At 48.2% G+C, this 17630-nt stretch overlaps 2 protein-coding genes across 2 annotated transcripts in view; one reads left to right on the top strand and one right to left on the bottom strand.

The window, feature by feature from the left end:
- The window catches only part of CENPT (centromere protein T), a 56215-nt gene extending 51796 nt beyond the window's left edge, over positions 1–4419 (top strand). The window contains exon 13 of the mRNA XM_040409121.1: positions 3824–4419. Within this exon, the coding sequence (XP_040265055.1) occupies positions 3824–3947 (124 nt within the window). The 3' untranslated portion in view covers positions 3948–4419. The remainder of the gene's footprint in view (positions 1–3823) is intronic.
- A 1322-nt stretch (positions 4420–5741) lies between these two features.
- TSNAXIP1 (translin associated factor X interacting protein 1) overlaps positions 5742–17630 on the bottom strand; it is a 69976-nt gene continuing 58087 nt past the window's right edge. Inside the window, exons 14-16 of the mRNA XM_040409122.1 lie at positions 16488–16611; positions 7282–7385; positions 5742–6017 (exon numbers count right to left, since the gene is read on the bottom strand). Coding sequence (XP_040265056.1) covers positions 5813–6017; positions 7282–7385; positions 16488–16611 — 433 coding nt within the window. The 3' untranslated portion in view covers positions 5742–5812. The remainder of the gene's footprint in view (positions 6018–7281; positions 7386–16487; positions 16612–17630) is intronic.

Here is a 17630-nt window from a genome sequence, read left to right as displayed (position 1 = left end):
AGCTCATTAGCGATCATCTGGTAGTGTAATACTGCTGCCGTTCATCAGGCAATTGTGATCTTTCAGTATGCTAAAAGACCATGATTGTTCTGTCTAATCACGATCTGCTGCTGGCAAACATCTAGACAGCATGGGGACAGGCAATGGCATAATGATCGCTTCTCCCCATGCTGTTGAGGAGAACGTCGCATGTAATAGCAGCGGTCTCCTCCACTAGCGAGCAGGCGAGTGCTGGAAAGGAACGCTTCCCTCCCGACAATCGCCTGTATGATCGCTAGGTCTAATACAGGCTTAATTCCTTTTCGGTGCTTTTTTTTTGCAAACTCCAGGGGGGGCTTTCATGGAAAGGCTTCTTTCTGGCCACTCTGCCATAAAGGCCAGATTACTGCTGCAGTCATGGTTTACCTTCTGTAAGTTTCTTCCAATGTGCTCACAGGATCTTTGAAGTTCAGACACTGGGTTCTTGGTCATCTTTCTATCCAAGGTCCTTCTCCCCTGATTACTTACCTTTGGTGGGGCAGCCAGCTTTAGGATGAGTCCTGGTTGTTCCAAACTTCTTCCATTTAAGAATTATGGAGGCCAATATGCTCTGGCGAACTTCCAGCGCAGCAGTCATTTTTTTGCACCCTTCTCCAGATCTGCCTCCACGCAATCCTGTCTGTGACCTCTACAGTCAGTTCTTTCTTCCTTATGGCTTGGTTTTTGCTCTGATATGCATTATCAGCTGTGAGACCTTAGGCTACTTTCACACTTGTGTTTGGTGCGGATCCGTCATGGATCTGCACAGACGGATCCGTTCAGATAATACAACCGTCTGCATCCGTTCAGAACAGATGCATTTTATTATCTTTAACATAGCCAAGACGGATCTGTTTTGAACACCATTGAAAGTCAATGGAGGACGGATCCGTTTTCTATTGTGCCAGATTGTGTCATAGAAAACGGACCCGTCCCCATTGACTTACATTGTGTGTCAGAACAGATCCGTTTGGCTCAGTTTCGTCAGACGGACACCAAAACGCTGCAAGCAGTGTTTTGGTATTTGCCTCCAAAGCGGAATAGAGACGGAACGGAGGCAAACTGATGCATTCTGTGCGGATCCTTTTCCATTCAGAATGCATTAGGACAAAACTGATCGGTTTTGGAGCGCTGGTGAGAGCCCTGAACGGATCTCGCAAACGGAAAGCCAAAACGCCAGTGTAAAAAGTAGCCTTATATAGACAGGTCTGTGTCTTTCCAAATCATGTTATCAACTGAATTTACCACAGGTGGACTCCGGTCAAGGTGATCAAGAGAAATGGGAGATCCCAGAAACTAAACTTCAACTATCATAGCAAAGGGTCTGAATACTTACGTCCATGAGAAATTAAAGTTTTTCCTTTTAGAGAAATTAGCAAAACTTTCTAAGATTCTGTTTTCACTTTCTTATTATGTTGTATTGAGTGCAGATTGATGGGGGGAAAACTTTTATTTTTTTATTTTAGCACAAGGCCACAACCTAAAATGTGAAAAAAAGTGATAGGGTCTGTACAGCACCCTATCAGGATAATAATACTGATCCGTGTAGGAGCATGTGAATATTATACATGTAACATTTAGATCTAGCGGACATACACTCAGATTTATATATTAGATATATAAAGCTAAGTGTATGTATGCATGTCCGCTAAAGGAATCCGCACCGTCGTATTTACAATCACAGGATTTTGCACGGCAGCCGAGTGGAAATTTCACCCCGCGCATTCCAATTATTTGCCCAAAAATATGCTTAGTAACCTAACCGCCAAACTACAGGAGCCATGGTCTGTTGTGGCAGTTAGCCTGGATATTCATCAGGTTATATAGAAACATAGAAACATAGAATGTGTCGGCAGATAAGAACCATTTGGCCCATCTAGTCTGCCTAATATACTGAATACTATTAATAGCCCCCGGCCCTATCTTTTATGAAGGATAGCCTTATGCCTATCCCATGCATGCTTAAACCCCTTCACTGTATTTGCAGCTACCACTTCTGCAGGAAGGCTATTCCATGTATCCACTACTCTCTCAGTAAAGTAATACTTCCTTATATTACTTTTAAACCTTTGCCCCTCTAATTTAAAACTGTGTCCTCTTGTGGTAGTTTTTCTTCTTTTAAATATTCTCTCCTCTTTTACCTTGTTGATTCCCTTTATGTATTTAAAAGTTTCTATCATATCCCCTCTGTCTCGTCTTTCTTCCAAGCTATACATAATAAGGTCCTTTAACCTTTCCTGGTAAGTTTTATCCTGCAATCCATGTACTAGTTTAGTAGCTCTTCTCTGAACTCTCTCTAGAGTATCTATATCCTTCTGGAGATATGGCCTCCAGTACTGCGCACAATACTCCAAGTGAGGTCTCACCAGTGTTCTGTACAGCGGCATGAGCACCTCCCTCTTTCTACTGCTTATACCTCTCCCTATACATCCAAGCATTCTGCTGGCATTTCGTGCTGCTCTATTACATTGTCTTCCCACCTTTAAGTCTTCTGAAATAATTACTCCTAAATCCCTTTCCTCAGATACTGAGGTCAGGACTGTGTCAAATATTCTATATTCTGCCCTTGGGTTTTTACGCCCCAGGTGCATTATCTTGCACTTATCCACATTAAATTTCAGTTGCCAGAGTTCTGACCATATATAGCAACCAATCACAGCTCGGCTTCTATTTTGCTACAGGTCATTAATATGAGTGCTGATTGGTTGCTATAGGCAACGAAGGACATTCTTAGTATGAGACAGCTTATGTGTGCTTACGTTGTTGTAGAGGCTGATGTAACTCACATGACCTACTAATTCGGGGGGGTTTTATATACTGTCAATTAAAGACAATAATGCCTCGCTGTGGAGGTCTTTGTTAGGGGGGCGGGTGGGGTGTTGTGGAGGCCACTGTTAAAGGAGCGGGCTGCTGTGAAGGTCAAAGTTAAGGGGGTGGGCTGCTGTGGAGATCACATTTTAAGGAGGTGGGGCACTGGGGGGGGTATTGTTAAGGGGTGGGGGGGGGGCTGTAGAGGTCACTGTTATGGGGATACTGTCTATCTTTTAACGACACACAGACATTAAATGAAATGCCTGTGCGAAGCTGGGTCCTTCTGCTACTGTGTAATATTAAAATATACATATCTGTTTTCCTTTTTATATATTTATATATATATATATATATATATATAATCTCTCCATCCTGTACTTAACCTTTTGCATTAATCAGTAGTACAGTCTGTGTGCATGAGGAAGAACGCTATATCTGGCCACCATATCACTTTTATCTGCCATTTTTTAGCAGTTCTGTTCCTTAGGCCTCTTGCACACGAACGCAAGGGCTCCGTGCCTGTGCTGCGGGCCGCATACGGTGGTTCCGCAATACACGGGTCACCAGCAGTGTGCATTCCGCATCACCGATGCGGACCCATTCACTTGAATGGGTCCGGAGATGCAGTGCGTAACCCCACGGAAGCACTATGGAGTGCTTCTGTGGTGTGCCGTTCCGCAAAAAGATAGAACTTTTTCTATCTTTTTGAGGAACGGACGGATCGCGGACCCCAATCAAGTGAATGGGTCTGAGATCCGCATGCGGCTGCCCCACGGTCGGTACCCATGCATTGCAGACCGCAATTTGGAACGGAGCTCTTACGATCATGGGCAAGAGGCCTTAGTCTAGGGATTGTGGGGATCTCAGCGCTCAGATCCCTACCGATCTAAACTTTTGATAAGTCTGAAGTTTTTTGAAAAGTTAAGTGACCCGTTAATTCACTTGTGTCTTTGTTAGCAATATCACACTGACGCTTTGTATTTTCCACTTGTAGGCAACGTTTGGTGACCGATGTCACTTCTCTCAATGTTCTCATTGAAAAACATTTACCGTTGGAATGCAGGGCACTCCTAATTCCATGTGCAATGAGTGGAAACAAGGTGTTTCCAAAAATGTGACCTCCTCCGCCTAAAATATGGTATTCTTATAATATATTGTAAATAGTAATGTCTGATGTAAAATTTTAAAGACCTTTTGTATGTAATAAAATATCTGAGTTGTGCCCCTTTCTGTTACTGTGATTATGTTTGATGCTTTCCTTTAAAAAAAAAAAAAAAATGGATTTCCACTTTAGACAGTTAATTTTATGCTATGGATCCTCCAATGAGAAGTTGGGTTTTACATTACATAACAGGAGAAAGGATTCTCAATATTCAAGCAGATTCCTCCTCTCTGACCTGTAGAGTACTTCTTAGCAATGGGAGACAGTGTGTTCCTATTTTGTGATTTTTCACCTCTCCTATATACACTTTGTGACAGTATCATAAATGTGACATTCTGAAGTAACGATGACTGTGCTTGTCACTGTGTCACCAGCAATTATTAATATCTTTAAAAGATAACACAAGCGTCCTATTATTTTTTTACCTTTTTTTATTGCCCATGTCTTACAAAGGTCAGGTTAGGCCCTGCTCACATTTGTGTAGAGAGTTTCTGTCCGCCCCCCAAGTATTTTTGACAGTAAGGATACAGCAGTATGCAGTGCTATTCTTACCATACAAAAATACTGGAACCCGATGGACCCCATTAAAAGTCCATAGGATCTGTTTAATCGGGAGGACAGATCCGCCACCCCAGTCATAGCGAGGTCACTGGTGTTAGGTAGGTGGTGTCCGACTGCTCAGACCTCTGACCCCTTTGACGGTCAGTACCATTGTTTTTAAGTGGTGTGACAAAGCAGATGCTAGACCACCACTCCGCTCAAACCTCTAGCTGTGCTGGGAGCGATTGGGGACCCCTGTTCTAGCAATCGGTGGGTTCCTAGCGGAAACACATTTTTTTTTTAATCTTCTACGACCCTTTTAAAGGAGAATAACACCAATAAATTGTATTTAAACAGTCACATCCAAATCCTTCACATAACCCATATAATCATTGATTTGGTAAATAGTCATTTGTCATTTAAAGTGGCTGTTTAGTGCTACATTATTGGTGACCTATCCTCAGGAGGGGGAAGGGTTCGACTCCCGGGAGCCCTGCCGATCAGCTGTTTGGGTCGTAGTGCTCGTGTGACTGCTGCGTCCTCTTCACTGTTTAACTGCACGAAGTCTAACGCTGGGTTCACACCTGAGCGTACTGTATGCGCGATTTTATCGGGCGTTCCTATTCGCGGCCGGCAACAAGCAAACGCCCATTGTCGCACGTTCCCGGAAGTCTATGTATGGGAACGCGCGACCATACGCCCCAAAGAAGCTCCTGTACTTCTTGGGGCGTAGGGCGTTTTACAGCGCGTTCGTACGCGCTGTAAAACGCTCAGGTGAGAACCATGCCCATAGGGGATCATTGGTTATTGCCTGTTGAGCATTTTACAGCGCGTAGGAACGCGCTGTAAAACGCTCAGGTGTGAACCCAGCCTAAGTTGTAGCAGTGGTGCAGTACAATTACATCTTCCGCTCTCGTTCACTTGAATGGGACAGAGCAGTTGTGATTACTCCACAGTAGCGTGAAGAGGACACCGCTCACTCCGGTGCCGAGACCCCCTTCAAACAGCTGATCGCCAAGGGTCCTGGGAGTCAGACCCTTGCCAATCTGATATTAATGACCCATCTTGAGGATAGGACATCAATACTGTAGCCCGAACAACCCCTTTAATGTTTCCTTTATCTTAGTTAAGTGGTATCCATCTGTGGCATAACAACAACTCCCACCCTCTGGCTGTCAGGGCTTGCTAGGAGCTGTAGTTATGAGACAGCTGGAGAGAGGTTGAAGAAATATAACATAGACTCTTTGTTCCAGAATCTTCTAGCTCCCATGTGTAACATCTTTACACTTGAGCCGCAGGTCCGGCTTTCCTTATGTTTACTGCCTCCAAATTTTGAAATAATTGTTTGAGAGACAGTGACTTAGTTGTTTCCAGCTGTTCCTTGTTCACTTGAAAGGCTCGAGACAGATATCTCTCTAGTGTCTTGTCCTCAATGTCAGGATCCAGGGACAAAAATGCAGCTTTGAGGTCTTCAGGTTTAACAAGACTAAAAATAAAAAAAAATGTATGTAAGTATATTTTATATTCACCTTGAAGGGATTGTGCCAACACCGCCCCGACACACACACACACTTGACCGCGAAAGCTTACTTATCAGCTTCCCCACTCCTTCTCCTCTGGGCTCCCTCACTGAAAACATCTAGTTTAAAGGGAACCTGTCATCAACTTGATGCTGACCTCACTGAGGGCGGCGTAAAATAGTGACAGAAATGCTGATGTCAGCGGTGTGTCACTCGTGAGCTAAAAGTCAGTGGTTGCTGAGAACCGGCATCATAATCATTGCAGCCCAGGCCTTGAAAAGAGTCAAATCTACCTGAGAAGAGTCCTGGTTATTCATGAATTCCTGCTCTCTCCCCCACCTGCTGATGATTGGCAGTTCTCTCCTAGAGAGAAAGGTAGAAGACGGTCAGTCATCAGCAGGTGGACAGGAGAGCAGGACTTCATGAATAACCAGGACTCTTCTCAGGAGGCCGGGACTCTTTTCCAGGCCCAGTCTGCAATGATTGTGATGTTGGTTCTTGGCAACCACTTACTTTTTACTTATAAATGACAGACCGCTGAAATCAACTCACCTGTCTCTACTTTATACCGCCGTTAGTATGGGCAGCATAAAGGTGATGACAGGTTCCCTTTAACATCTGTGCAGCCAATCACTGGCCGTGGAGGTGACCGGCTCCCTTTTATGTCATGACAAATGGTCACATGATGCAAAGGGAGCCAGTGATTGGCTGCAAGCGATGTCAATTCGGATGTTTTCAGCAAGGGAGCCCAGAGGAGCATCGTAGGCTGGAAGGAGGAGAGGAAAGAAGCTTCCCTTTACAGGTCTGGACAAGTGTGTCCAAACCCCCCTCAAAAGATGAATACATGACAGTAGATATACCATATATTCAGTGTTACCCTTTATACAGTCATAAGTGTTGTGGGTGGACAAGTGGCTGTGGTTAGCCTCTCGATTTATCAAATGCAACTTTTTAAAAAGTCGCAAAAATGTACCCAATCTTACCCCTGTAATGGGTGGCATGGAAAGCAGAGTAACTTCTCAATTTGGCGCAAAAAAAATAAAAATAAAGACTTTAAAAAAATTCCCCTCATAATAAATCTCTCCCATAGTCTGAAGCCAGTGCTTTCATGAGGAGATGACTGACAGACCACACAGATCCACTTACTGATCTGACTGTGATAATCAAGCACACATCAGGTCACATTGACGACAGATTAAAGAATTTTTTTTATATTTAATAGGCACGTACTTGCTTCCAAGTTTATTTCTCAACTCCTGCAGATACTGCTTTCTCTCAGCAGAAAATTGGTTTCTGAGGATCGTGATAAAATTACATGGATTTCCCTCTTCATCCTGTTTGGGGAAAAAAAAAAAAATGCTCGAGTGTCATAATTAACGTACATTATGTCAGTGATTGTGCCCCTTTGCGGACAGAACAGATGTATCATTCACACTTCAGTGTTTTGGTCAGTGATTTCCATCAGTGATTGTGAGCCAAAACCAGGAGAGTAGGCTACACAGACACTAGGAAGAAGGGAAGATCTGCTCCTGTTCTGTGTTTAGAGCCGCTCCTGGTTTTGGCTCAAAATCACTGACGTGTGAATGAGGCATTATACTTTTGTTTTTTCTTCCCCTTTGGCGGTCTTTTTTTAAAAATTTTACATAGCTATATAAAGGGTTCTACTTTATGTAGGTGCCATTTTTAGTACATATACCTAACATTAAGTTTATTGTTGTTTTTCAAAGCATTTTTATTTTTATTACAGCATACACTGATCATCAGAAATTATTATAGATTTATTCTACAGGTGGTTACGGTCATGACAATACCAAATATGTGTATATTATTTTGTTTGGTACATGTATTTAAGAAAGTTTATTTATTGTATAAAAAAAAGTTCAGTTTTTTTACTTTTTTTTTATTAGCTTTTTGACATTCCATATGGTGATTTTTATATTTTTATTTCTCGCCCATTTCCTTGGGGGACACAGGAGACCTTGGGTATAGCTCAGCTCCCTAGGAGGCGTGACACTAAGTGAAGACTGTTAAGCCCCTCCTCCACAGCTATACCCTCAGCCTGGAGAGAGAGACTGCCAGTTTTTGCTTAGTGTCCAAGGAGGCAAGACACTCCGCTCCGCTCAGCAGGGCTGTTTTTTCTCCTTATTTTTTTATAATCTATTCTTAATCTGGATTTTTTATTTTTTCAGGGACAACAGAGACGCCCGGACCACTCTGTTTCTCCCGGGGTCGAGTTGCGCCAGTTCCGGTTATCCGCACTGCTGCCTCCCCCACAGAAGACAAGGTGGACCAGGGCAGCCTAGCTCCCCTGCATCCCGCCAGCACAAGGGTCGCCCGCACGCCAAGTCCCTCTCCCAGCGTCCTGCCACTGCGGTGCCCGTCGCTGAAGGGGCGACCCTGCTGGAATGGACCGAGGGTGAAGACGGCAAGATGGTGAGAGGTGGCTGCTCCAGCCTATCCCCCCCCCCCTCTCTCTCTCCCCTCACTGGCTACTTAGGCTAAATCTCCTTTTAGTTACAGGGCCCGGCACTCTCAGGATCCTGCAGGGCTTTCCATTTCCCCTTTTTTTTTATCCTTTGGGGCCTCCCAACTATTTGTGAGACCCTCCCAGCTCTCCCCCACTCTTGCGCTAGTCTTGGCTATCGGTGCTGTATTACAAGGGCCTGGAAGTTCCGGCGCTGCGTGTGTCCTCAGCGCTTATACTCCCGGCTGGCACCCAGGCATTGTGGTCCTTTTTTCATGCATCCGATCCAGCCAATCCAGCGCACATCCCCTCTGCTCCTGCGTTACCGGCAGGTGCCCTTCTCCTCTGTTGGCCTCCAGCGCTGCCGGCTTTCTGGCGGGCTCATGAGCGGCGCATCTTCCATAATCGGCACCGCAGGTCCGGCGCCTGTTTCATGGGGAGGAGGGAACCAGCGCGGCACGTCAGAAGTTAATTTGGTTAATTTGGGCAAATTCCAGCAGCAGGGGGCGAGGCTTACCTTCCCACGCTCCGCTTCTTCCCGCCGCTCTGCCAACCACCGCAGTCTGAGCAAGGAGCCTGCTAGCCACCGCTGCTGCCTCCACATCTGTTGACCTCCCTCCAGTCGGCAAGATCTGCACTCCTACTACTGCTGCGGCTCCTCGCTTCCTGAGGCTCTCCTGGTAGGACTGTTAACCCCCTTCTAGCGCCAGTGGCCCTAGCCTGGGTAAGGCCCCTCTTCCTGGGTTATTTTACAGTCATCACCAACATGTCGGATCCCACAGGGGCCCCTAAGCCCTGGTACCATGCCTGTACCGCCTGTAGAGAACCTTTTCCACGGGGGCAATCTGATCCGCATTGCTTTGCATGTCAGGCCCCAATGCAGGGTCCGCCAACCGCCGTGCCGTCTCCTGTTCCCTCTGGTCCACCTGACTGGGCTAGGTCCCTATCCCAGGCCGTGGAAAGTCTCACCCACATAGTAGGCCGCCTTGTAGACAAACCGCCAGGCTGCCACACCCCCTGTTGCACCCTCCGGGTCTACTGCTTCTGCCACCCCCTCTGGTTCCGTCGCTCCCAGTGAAGCCTCCAGGGCCCGGCACTCTCAGAAGCGTTCCAGGGCAGAATGTGCATCCTCCTCAAATGCGTCTCTCTCTCCGCCACGCCTGCGGACTCAGTCGGGCCTCTCCTCCTCTCAGGACATGCCCTCGGAGGGAGAATTGGCGGATTCGGATTGGGACATAGACTCGGCACTGCCGTTCAAGCTAGCCTCTGCAGTGGGTCATCTCATCGCTAACATTCGCGATACTTTTAAGATACACGACGACCCTCCCAGCTCTGACCAGGCTGTCGTGTCCTTTTTCCGCCCCAAACAGGCGTCCAAGGTTTTTCCTCTCCATGCCGACTTCTCCTCAGTGGTCTCTAAGGCTTGGGCTCGCCCTGACACCCGCTTTACCGCCCCCAAAAAGCTGGACATATGTTACCCATTTCCAGCGGATTGTGTTGCCATGTGGGCGTCCCCACCTAAGGTTGACCCTCCCGTGGCCTGCCTGTTTAAGAGCACGGCAATTCCTATGGCAGACGGCTCCTCACTTCAGTCCACCGAGCACCGTCGTATGGAGTCCCTCTCTAAAGCCATCTATGCTGCCTCCGGGTCAGCCCTCAGACCGGTTTTTGCCTCTGCCTGGGCGGGGAAAGTGGTCTCTGAATGGGGCTTGCAGCTTGAACAGGAATTAGGTTCGGACGTTCCCATTCAGGACCTCCGATCCTTAGCCCAACTTATGGTTCAGGCAGGAAAATTCATTTGTGAGGCTTCTCTTGATGCGGGTGCCCTCATTGCCTGCTCTTCTGCCCTAGCCGTTTCCGTCAGGAGGGAACTTTGGCTGAAGGTTTGGGCGGCAGACACCGCCTCCAAGCGCTCCCTGGCTCGGCTGCCATTCACGGGACCCGTTTAGACGAGATTATTTCAGAAGCCACGGGTTGAAAGAGCACCCATCTTCCCCAGCCCAGAACCAAGAGCGCCACTCGAGGTCGCTCTGGTTCATCTCTCTTTCGGTCCTCCCGCAGGTCCTCCGGGCCTCGATCCGCAGCTGGTCCTTCCTCTGGCCCCTCCCAGGATAGGCGCAAGAAGTCCTTTTTTCGGGCGCAGCCCACCTGGCGCAAGTCACAGGCTGCCTGTTCCTCCATGGCCAAGCAGCCCCCCGCCTGAAGGTGCTCCCCCACCCACCAGGGTGGGGGGCCGCCTTCTCCTTTTCAGGGACGTCTGGCGGGCTCATATCTCCGATGCCTGGGCGCTCGAAATTGTATCCTCCGGATACAAAATAGAGTTCACTTCTCTCCCTCCGGATCGTTTCTTTCGGTCCCGTTCTCCGCGGGACCCCAAGTGCGCGGCCGCCTTCTCCGCAGCCATTCACACTTTACTAGACAAGGAAGTCATCGTTCCCGTGCCTCCGGTGGACCAATTCAAGGGGTTTTACTCAAACCTCTTCGTAGTCCCCAAAAAAGAAGGCTTGGTGCGGCCGATCCTAGACTTGAAACGGCTAAACAGTTTTCTCCGCCTTCGGCGTTTCCGGATGGAGTCTCTCCAATCCGCGGCGGCTTCCCTGGAGAAGGGGGATTTTATGCCATCAATCGACATTCAGGATGCCTACCTCCCACGTTCCGGTCGCTCGTTGTCACTACTGTTTCCTTCGCTTTGCAGTGGGGAACGATCACTATCAGTTTGTCGCCCTTCCCTTCGGCCTGGCGACGGCTCCTCGGGTGTTCACCAAGGTCCTGGCTCCTGTCCTGGCCTTGCTCCACTCCAGGGGTGTTTTTCTGCTGCCTTACTTGGACGACGTCCTCATCAAGGCGCCCTCCTTTTCTCTGATTTCCGACAGCGTGGACCTCACTCTGTAGACCCTGGGGCAGTTCGGTTGGCTTCTCAACCTTCCCAAGTCTTCCCTGATTCCCTCCAGACAGTTGATCTTTCTGGGGATGCTGCTGGATACGGAGGTGGCGGAGGTCCGTCTGGCGTCTGGCCCTCCACCGGTCGATTCAGAATCTTCTTCTCCACCGCTGCCCGTCCTTCCGATCCAGCATGCGGGTGCTGGGACAAATGGTTGCCTGCTTCGAGGCGATTCCGTTCGCACAGTTTCATTCCCGCACTTTTCAAAGGGCGATCCTCTCTGCCTGGGACAAGTCACCGGAGAGTCTGGACCGGCCCTTCCTTTTAACTCCCCAAGTTCGGGCCTCCCTCCGCTGGTGGTTGCAGACCCCTCTCCAGGAGTCCAAGCTTCAGATCAACGTCCTGGAATTGAGGGCGATCTTCTTGTCGCTCCGACACTGGACTCCCCTGCTAAAAGGCCGTCCTGTCCGCGTCCAATCGGACAATGCCACGGCCGTGGCATACATAAACCACCAGGGGGGCACTCGCAGCACCTCTGGGCGGAAGCTCACATTCCAGCCCTGTCAGCGATTTATATTCCAGGGGTGGAGAACTGGTCGGCGGACTTCCTCAGCTGGACCACCATCGACCCGGACAAATGGTCGCTACACCCGGACGTGTTCGAGTCCATTTGCCTTCGTTGGGGTCGTCCGGACGTGGACCTCATGGCCTCCAGGTTCAACCACAAGCTTCCCACCTTCCTGGCCAGGGCAAGGGACCCGAGGGCGTACGGCGCCGACGCCCTCATTCTTCCATGGCAGAAATTTTCCCTTCTGTATGTGTTTCCTCCCATTCCCCTACTGCCTCGGGTTCTCCGGAAGATTGCGGCAGAAGGCATTCCCACGATCCTGGTTGCTCCAGATTGGCCTCGCCAGTCTTGGTACGCCGATCTGATGCTGCTCCTGGGAGACGTGCCTTGGCCGCTACGTTTGACGGCGTGGCTGTTGAGACCACAGTTTTGACGCAACGGGGGTTTTCTGTGGATGTGGTTCGCACCATGATCCGCGCCCGGAAGCCTGCCTCGTCCAAGATCTATTATCGGACTTGGAGGTCTTATTTGGGTTTCTGTGAGAATCTGGGTGTTCCCCCTCTCCGTTTTTCTCTCCCCACGGTACTGTCCTTGCTCCAGTCCGGCCTGGACCTGGGGCTAGGTCTCAGTTCCTTGAGGGGTCAGGTTTTGGCGCTGTCCATCCTCTTCTAGCGTCCCCTGGCTCCTCTCGGATCTGTCAAGACCTTTATCCAAGGAGTGGCTCACTCGGATCCTCCATACCGTTCCCCGATTCCGCCCTGGGATCTGAATATTGCGCTCTCTGCGCTACAAGCTTCCCCCTTCGAGCCGTTTCGGAAGATCTCCCTATGACTTTTGTCTTGTAAAGTCGTGTTCCTTGTGGCCATCACGTCTCTCCGACGGGTGTCCGAATTGGCGGCCCTTTCTTGTTCCGAGCCTTTTCTGGTCTTTCACCAATATAAGGCTGTTCTCCGTCCCGTCCTTTCCTTCCTTCCGAAGGTGGTCTCCACCTTTCATCTCTATGAGGACATCGTCCCCCCCCCTCTCTGTGCCCATCCCCTTCCCACCCCCGGGAACGGGAACTTCACTGTTTGGACGTTGTTAGGGCCTTGAGGATTTACTTGGAGATCACCGGCCCCTTTCGTCGCACAGACTCTCTTTTTGTAATTCCGGAGGGTCCGCGCAAGGGGTTGGCAGCCTCCAAGGTGGCTATCGCCCGTTTCATCAAATTAGCTATTGCTGAGGCTTACCACACTAAGGGCGGGGTTCCGCCCTTCGGTATCACTGCTCATTCCACCAGAGCGGTCGGTGCCTCTTGGGCTCAGAGACATCGGGCTTCGGCTGAACAATTGTGCAAGGCGGCCACTTGGTGCATCGGCAGATGCTGCTTTGAGCCGCCTGGTCTTGCAGGCGGCGGCTTCATGATGCCTACGGTGGCTTTGCCTTGGGCTGTGGTCCCTCCCCTCTTGGACTGCTCTCAGACGTCCCAAGGTCTCCTGTGTCCCCCAAGGAAATGGGCGAGAAAACAAGATTTTTGTATAACTTACCAGTAAAATCTCTTTCTCGCTATTCCTTGGGGGACACAGCACCCACCCATCATTATTTGTTCTACAGGTTACGGTTTGGTTGCCCCTGTCGGGTAGTTGACTTGTTTGGTTCCACTTTGTTGGTCATTGCCGTTTTTCTCACTACTTGGACACGCAACTGGCAGTCTCTCTCTCCAGGCTGAGGGTATAGCTGCTGGAGAAGGGGCTTAACAGTTTTCACTTAGTCTCATGCTTCCTAGGGAGTTGAGCTATACCCAAGGTCTCCTGTGTTCCCCAAGGAAGAGCGAGAAAGAGATTTTACTGGTAAGTTATACAAAAATCTCTTTTTTTTTTAACCACTGTATAATGTACTCAATAGTGTGTGCCCTAATGGTACACAGGCAGTTGTTGCTGTATGGACCCTGGGCTGTCTGTCCATACTAGATAATCCCTGTAATGTGTCTCTCCCTTTCCCTTTCAATGAGAACACAGCATTTGAGAGGTTAACAGCAGTGATCAGAGGTTCCTCTAGCTCAGGGATGGCCAACCTGCGGTTCTCCAGCTGTTGCAAAACTACAACTCCCAGCAAACCCAGACTGCTTACAGCTATCAACCTACAGCAGGGCCTGGTGGGAATTGTAGTTTTACAACAGCTGGAGAGCTGCAGGTTGGCCAGCCCTGCTGTAGCTGCTGCTGTCTGCCACTCATAATGAGCATACTCCTAATCTGCCCAAAAAGGGGTTAATAATCACTACTTTTCATGTCCTAAATCACATCTTAAAAATATTCTTTGCATAAGCATGTAGTAATCTCTCATATATTTTTGTCCAGTTACCTTTTTTTTATTGGCATACGGTGGAGAAGTGACTTTTGAATCCGTTGTTGCAAAACTACAACTCTTAGCATGCACTGACAGTGGGCGACAATTACATGACCCTGTATAAAGTCAGCTGTAAGCCTTTTGTCGCACAAATATGTAGTTAAAGAGGTTATTAGGCCGTTAATATTGATGACCTGTCCTCTGGATAGGTCATCAATATCTGATCGTTGGGGGTCCGACACCCGGCAACCCCGCCGATCAGCTGTTTGAAGAGGAGGTGGCAATTTGTCTCCGAAGTGCAGTGTAATATAAGTACTCGCTCAATTTAAGCCACTCCATCAGAGACGAGACACCTCATCTCACAGCTGATCAGCGGGGTCCTGGGTCTGTGCGCCCCTGGATAAATAGGGGGTGTTCCTTGCCTTCTTATTTACAGGAGGAAATGGGCAGTAACTGAATGATGTAGTGCTCGTATAATGCTGCCATAGAGAGTGTAAATAATACTGCCACACAATGATGATAATAAAAAGGTGGAGTTATAATATAGTATTAAATGAAGCAATAGAAACTTGTTACATTTTTATTACATAAATGAATATACCAACAGTAAGGGCTCTTTCACACGAGCGGATGCCGTGCGGGTAATCTGCTGCGTGAAAGAGAGCCAAGCCCCGTTCCGGACAGCAGAGACACTGAGCATTAACATGATTGATAATACTCTGTGCCTCTCTGTGATCTTTTTACTACAATATCATGGTGACAACTTTATCTCTCTGATTTTGTAGTAAAAAGATAACAGAGCGGAATCTACGCATTTTTTTTGCGCATTTTATATAGTATACTTAAGTAGAAAACTGCATTTTCAGCTTGTGGTTTTTGGTCCAATACGCACCACAAAAAGACAGCATGGACTTTTTTTTTTTTTTTTTTATGCTTCCCATTCATCTCAATAGGAGATTTGGTGCAGATTTCATCCTAAAATAGGGCGTGCTGCTTTTTTTTTCCATGTGGAATAAAAAGCAAATGCTGTTTCCCACTACAATTAATGGTAGGCTGTTTAGAGGCGTTTTTTGGAGCTGATTTTGAAGCAAAAACGCTCTAAGGCTACATGCACACGAACGTTACTTGTGTCCGTTCCGTTTTTTTTTGCGGATAGGATGCGGACCCATTCATTTCAATGGGTCAGCACAAAATGCGGACAGCACACTGTGTGCTGCCTGCATCAGTATGTCAGTTCTGTAGCCCTGCAAAAAAAAAAAAAAAAAAAAATAGAACATGTCCTATTCTTGTCCGTTTAAGGGTACTTTCACACTTGCGTCAAAGTTCCTAGGACGGAACTCTATACCGGAAAAAAAAATGATCGGTTTTATCCCCATGCATTCTGAATGGAGAGCAATCCGCTCAGGATGTCTTCAGTTCAGTCCTTTTACGGTATTTGGACGGAGAAAGAACCGCAGCACGCTGCATTTTTCTCTCCGCCCAAAAATCCTGAACACTTGCCGGAATTTTTTTCCATTGGAATGTATTAGTGCCGGATCCGGCATTAAAATAGCCGCATTGACGGATCCGGTCTTCCTGTGTGCGCATGCGCAGACCTTAAAAATGTTTAAAAAAATTAATACCGGATCCGTTTTTCCGGATGACAACGGAGAGACGGATCCGGTATTGCAATGCATTTGTGAGACTGATCCGGATCCGTCTACAAATGGTTTACGTTTGCATACAGATTGCCGGATCCGGCAGGCAGTTCCGGCGACGGAACTGCCTGCCGGAATCCAGCAATGCAAGTGTGAAAGTACCCTTAGGCATTGTTACAATGGATCCGCAAAAAAAAAACAATGGCATATGGATGTCATCCATTTTTTTTTTGCGGACTGCAAAACACATACGGTCATGTGCATGTAGCCTAAAAACAATTGTTTTTGCGGAACGGCCTAGCCCTATTATGGATATGCCTATTCTTGTCCGCAATTGAGGACAAGAGTAGGACATGTTCTATCTTTTTGCGGGGCCGCGGAACGGAAGCACAGATGTGGACAGCACGCGGTGTGCTGTCCTCATCTTTTGCGGCCCCATTAAAATGAACGGGCCCGCGTCAGTTTCACAAAATTGCTAAACGGATGAGGACTCAAGTATACAGTCATGTGAATGAGCCTTAATGCTGAAAATCACTATGAGAGGAGAAAATGGAGATTTACCTCACTGAATAAAGACTTGTAATTAATGTTTTCATCTTCTGGCATCAGTTGAGAATCTGCAGTGTCTAAAAGTTCTTGAATTTCATCCGAACTTTTTGATGGAAAGGATTTTGTGAGTTGGAGACTGTGGAAAAGAAATAAAAACCTAAAGCTAACGAGAAAAGCACTAACTACAAATCTGCTGTAGTGAGAAAGTACAAATCTTCATACTGAGCAGAGACTTAAAGGGAATCTGTCACCTGCTTTTAGCATTTTAAGCTGTCACCATCTCTATGTTCACTAATTTCTTGATTTCGTTTTGTCCTTTTGATATAAAAGCGCTTTTTATGATATGCTAATGAGGGCCCAAGGTGCCCAGAGGGGTGTTTTTTTCCCTCTCTGGTGCCCAGTGACGCCCCCCTGCAGTGCCCAGTGGCGCCTCCTGATCCTGAAATAACCTCCCACAGCCCAGCAAACGGTTCCGCCCCCTCCCCACGTCCTCGTCTACCTTCTAGAAATGCCCCGTCCGCCTTCCTGTCGGCGGCCAGAAAACTCGCGCAGGCGCAGTACCGCCTGCGGCCTGCGCGATCATCAACCTCCTCAGGGCAACAGCGCTCAGGTTACATCACTGGGCTCGGCGCATGCCCAGTGAGACTTTTGAGGCTGTTGCCCTCAGGAGGTTGATGATCGCGCAGGCCGCAGGCGGTACTGCGCCTGCGCGAGTTTTCTGGCCGCCGACAGGAAGGACGGGGCATTTCTAGAAGGTAGACTATGACGTGGGGAGGGGGCGGAACCGTTTGCCGGGCTGTGGGAGGTTATTTCAGGATCAGGAGGCGCCACTGGGCACTGCAGGGGGGCGTCACTGGGCACCGGAGAGGGAAAAAAAACGCCCCTCTGGGCACCTTGGACCTTCATTAGCATATCATAAAAAGCGCTTTTATATCAAAAGGACAAAACGAAATCAAGTAAAAAGAAGATTGCTGGAAATAAGGTACTTTTAGGGAACATAGCGATGGTGACGGCTTAAAATGCTAAAAGCAGGTGACAGATTCCCTTTAAACATTAGACTATGGCCTCTTTCACACAGCCATGACATGATGATGTCTGTGTGTCATCCCCAATCCATGGACACTGCTAGAATGAAAATTCGATTCCAGAGCACCT

This window comes from Bufo bufo, chromosome 10, assembly GCF_905171765.1.
Source record: "Bufo bufo chromosome 10, aBufBuf1.1, whole genome shotgun sequence".
Lineage (NCBI taxonomy): Eukaryota > Metazoa > Chordata > Amphibia > Anura > Bufonidae > Bufo > Bufo bufo.
Note: the sequence above shows the minus strand (reverse complement) of the source record. Positions and strands in the feature narration are given on the sequence as shown.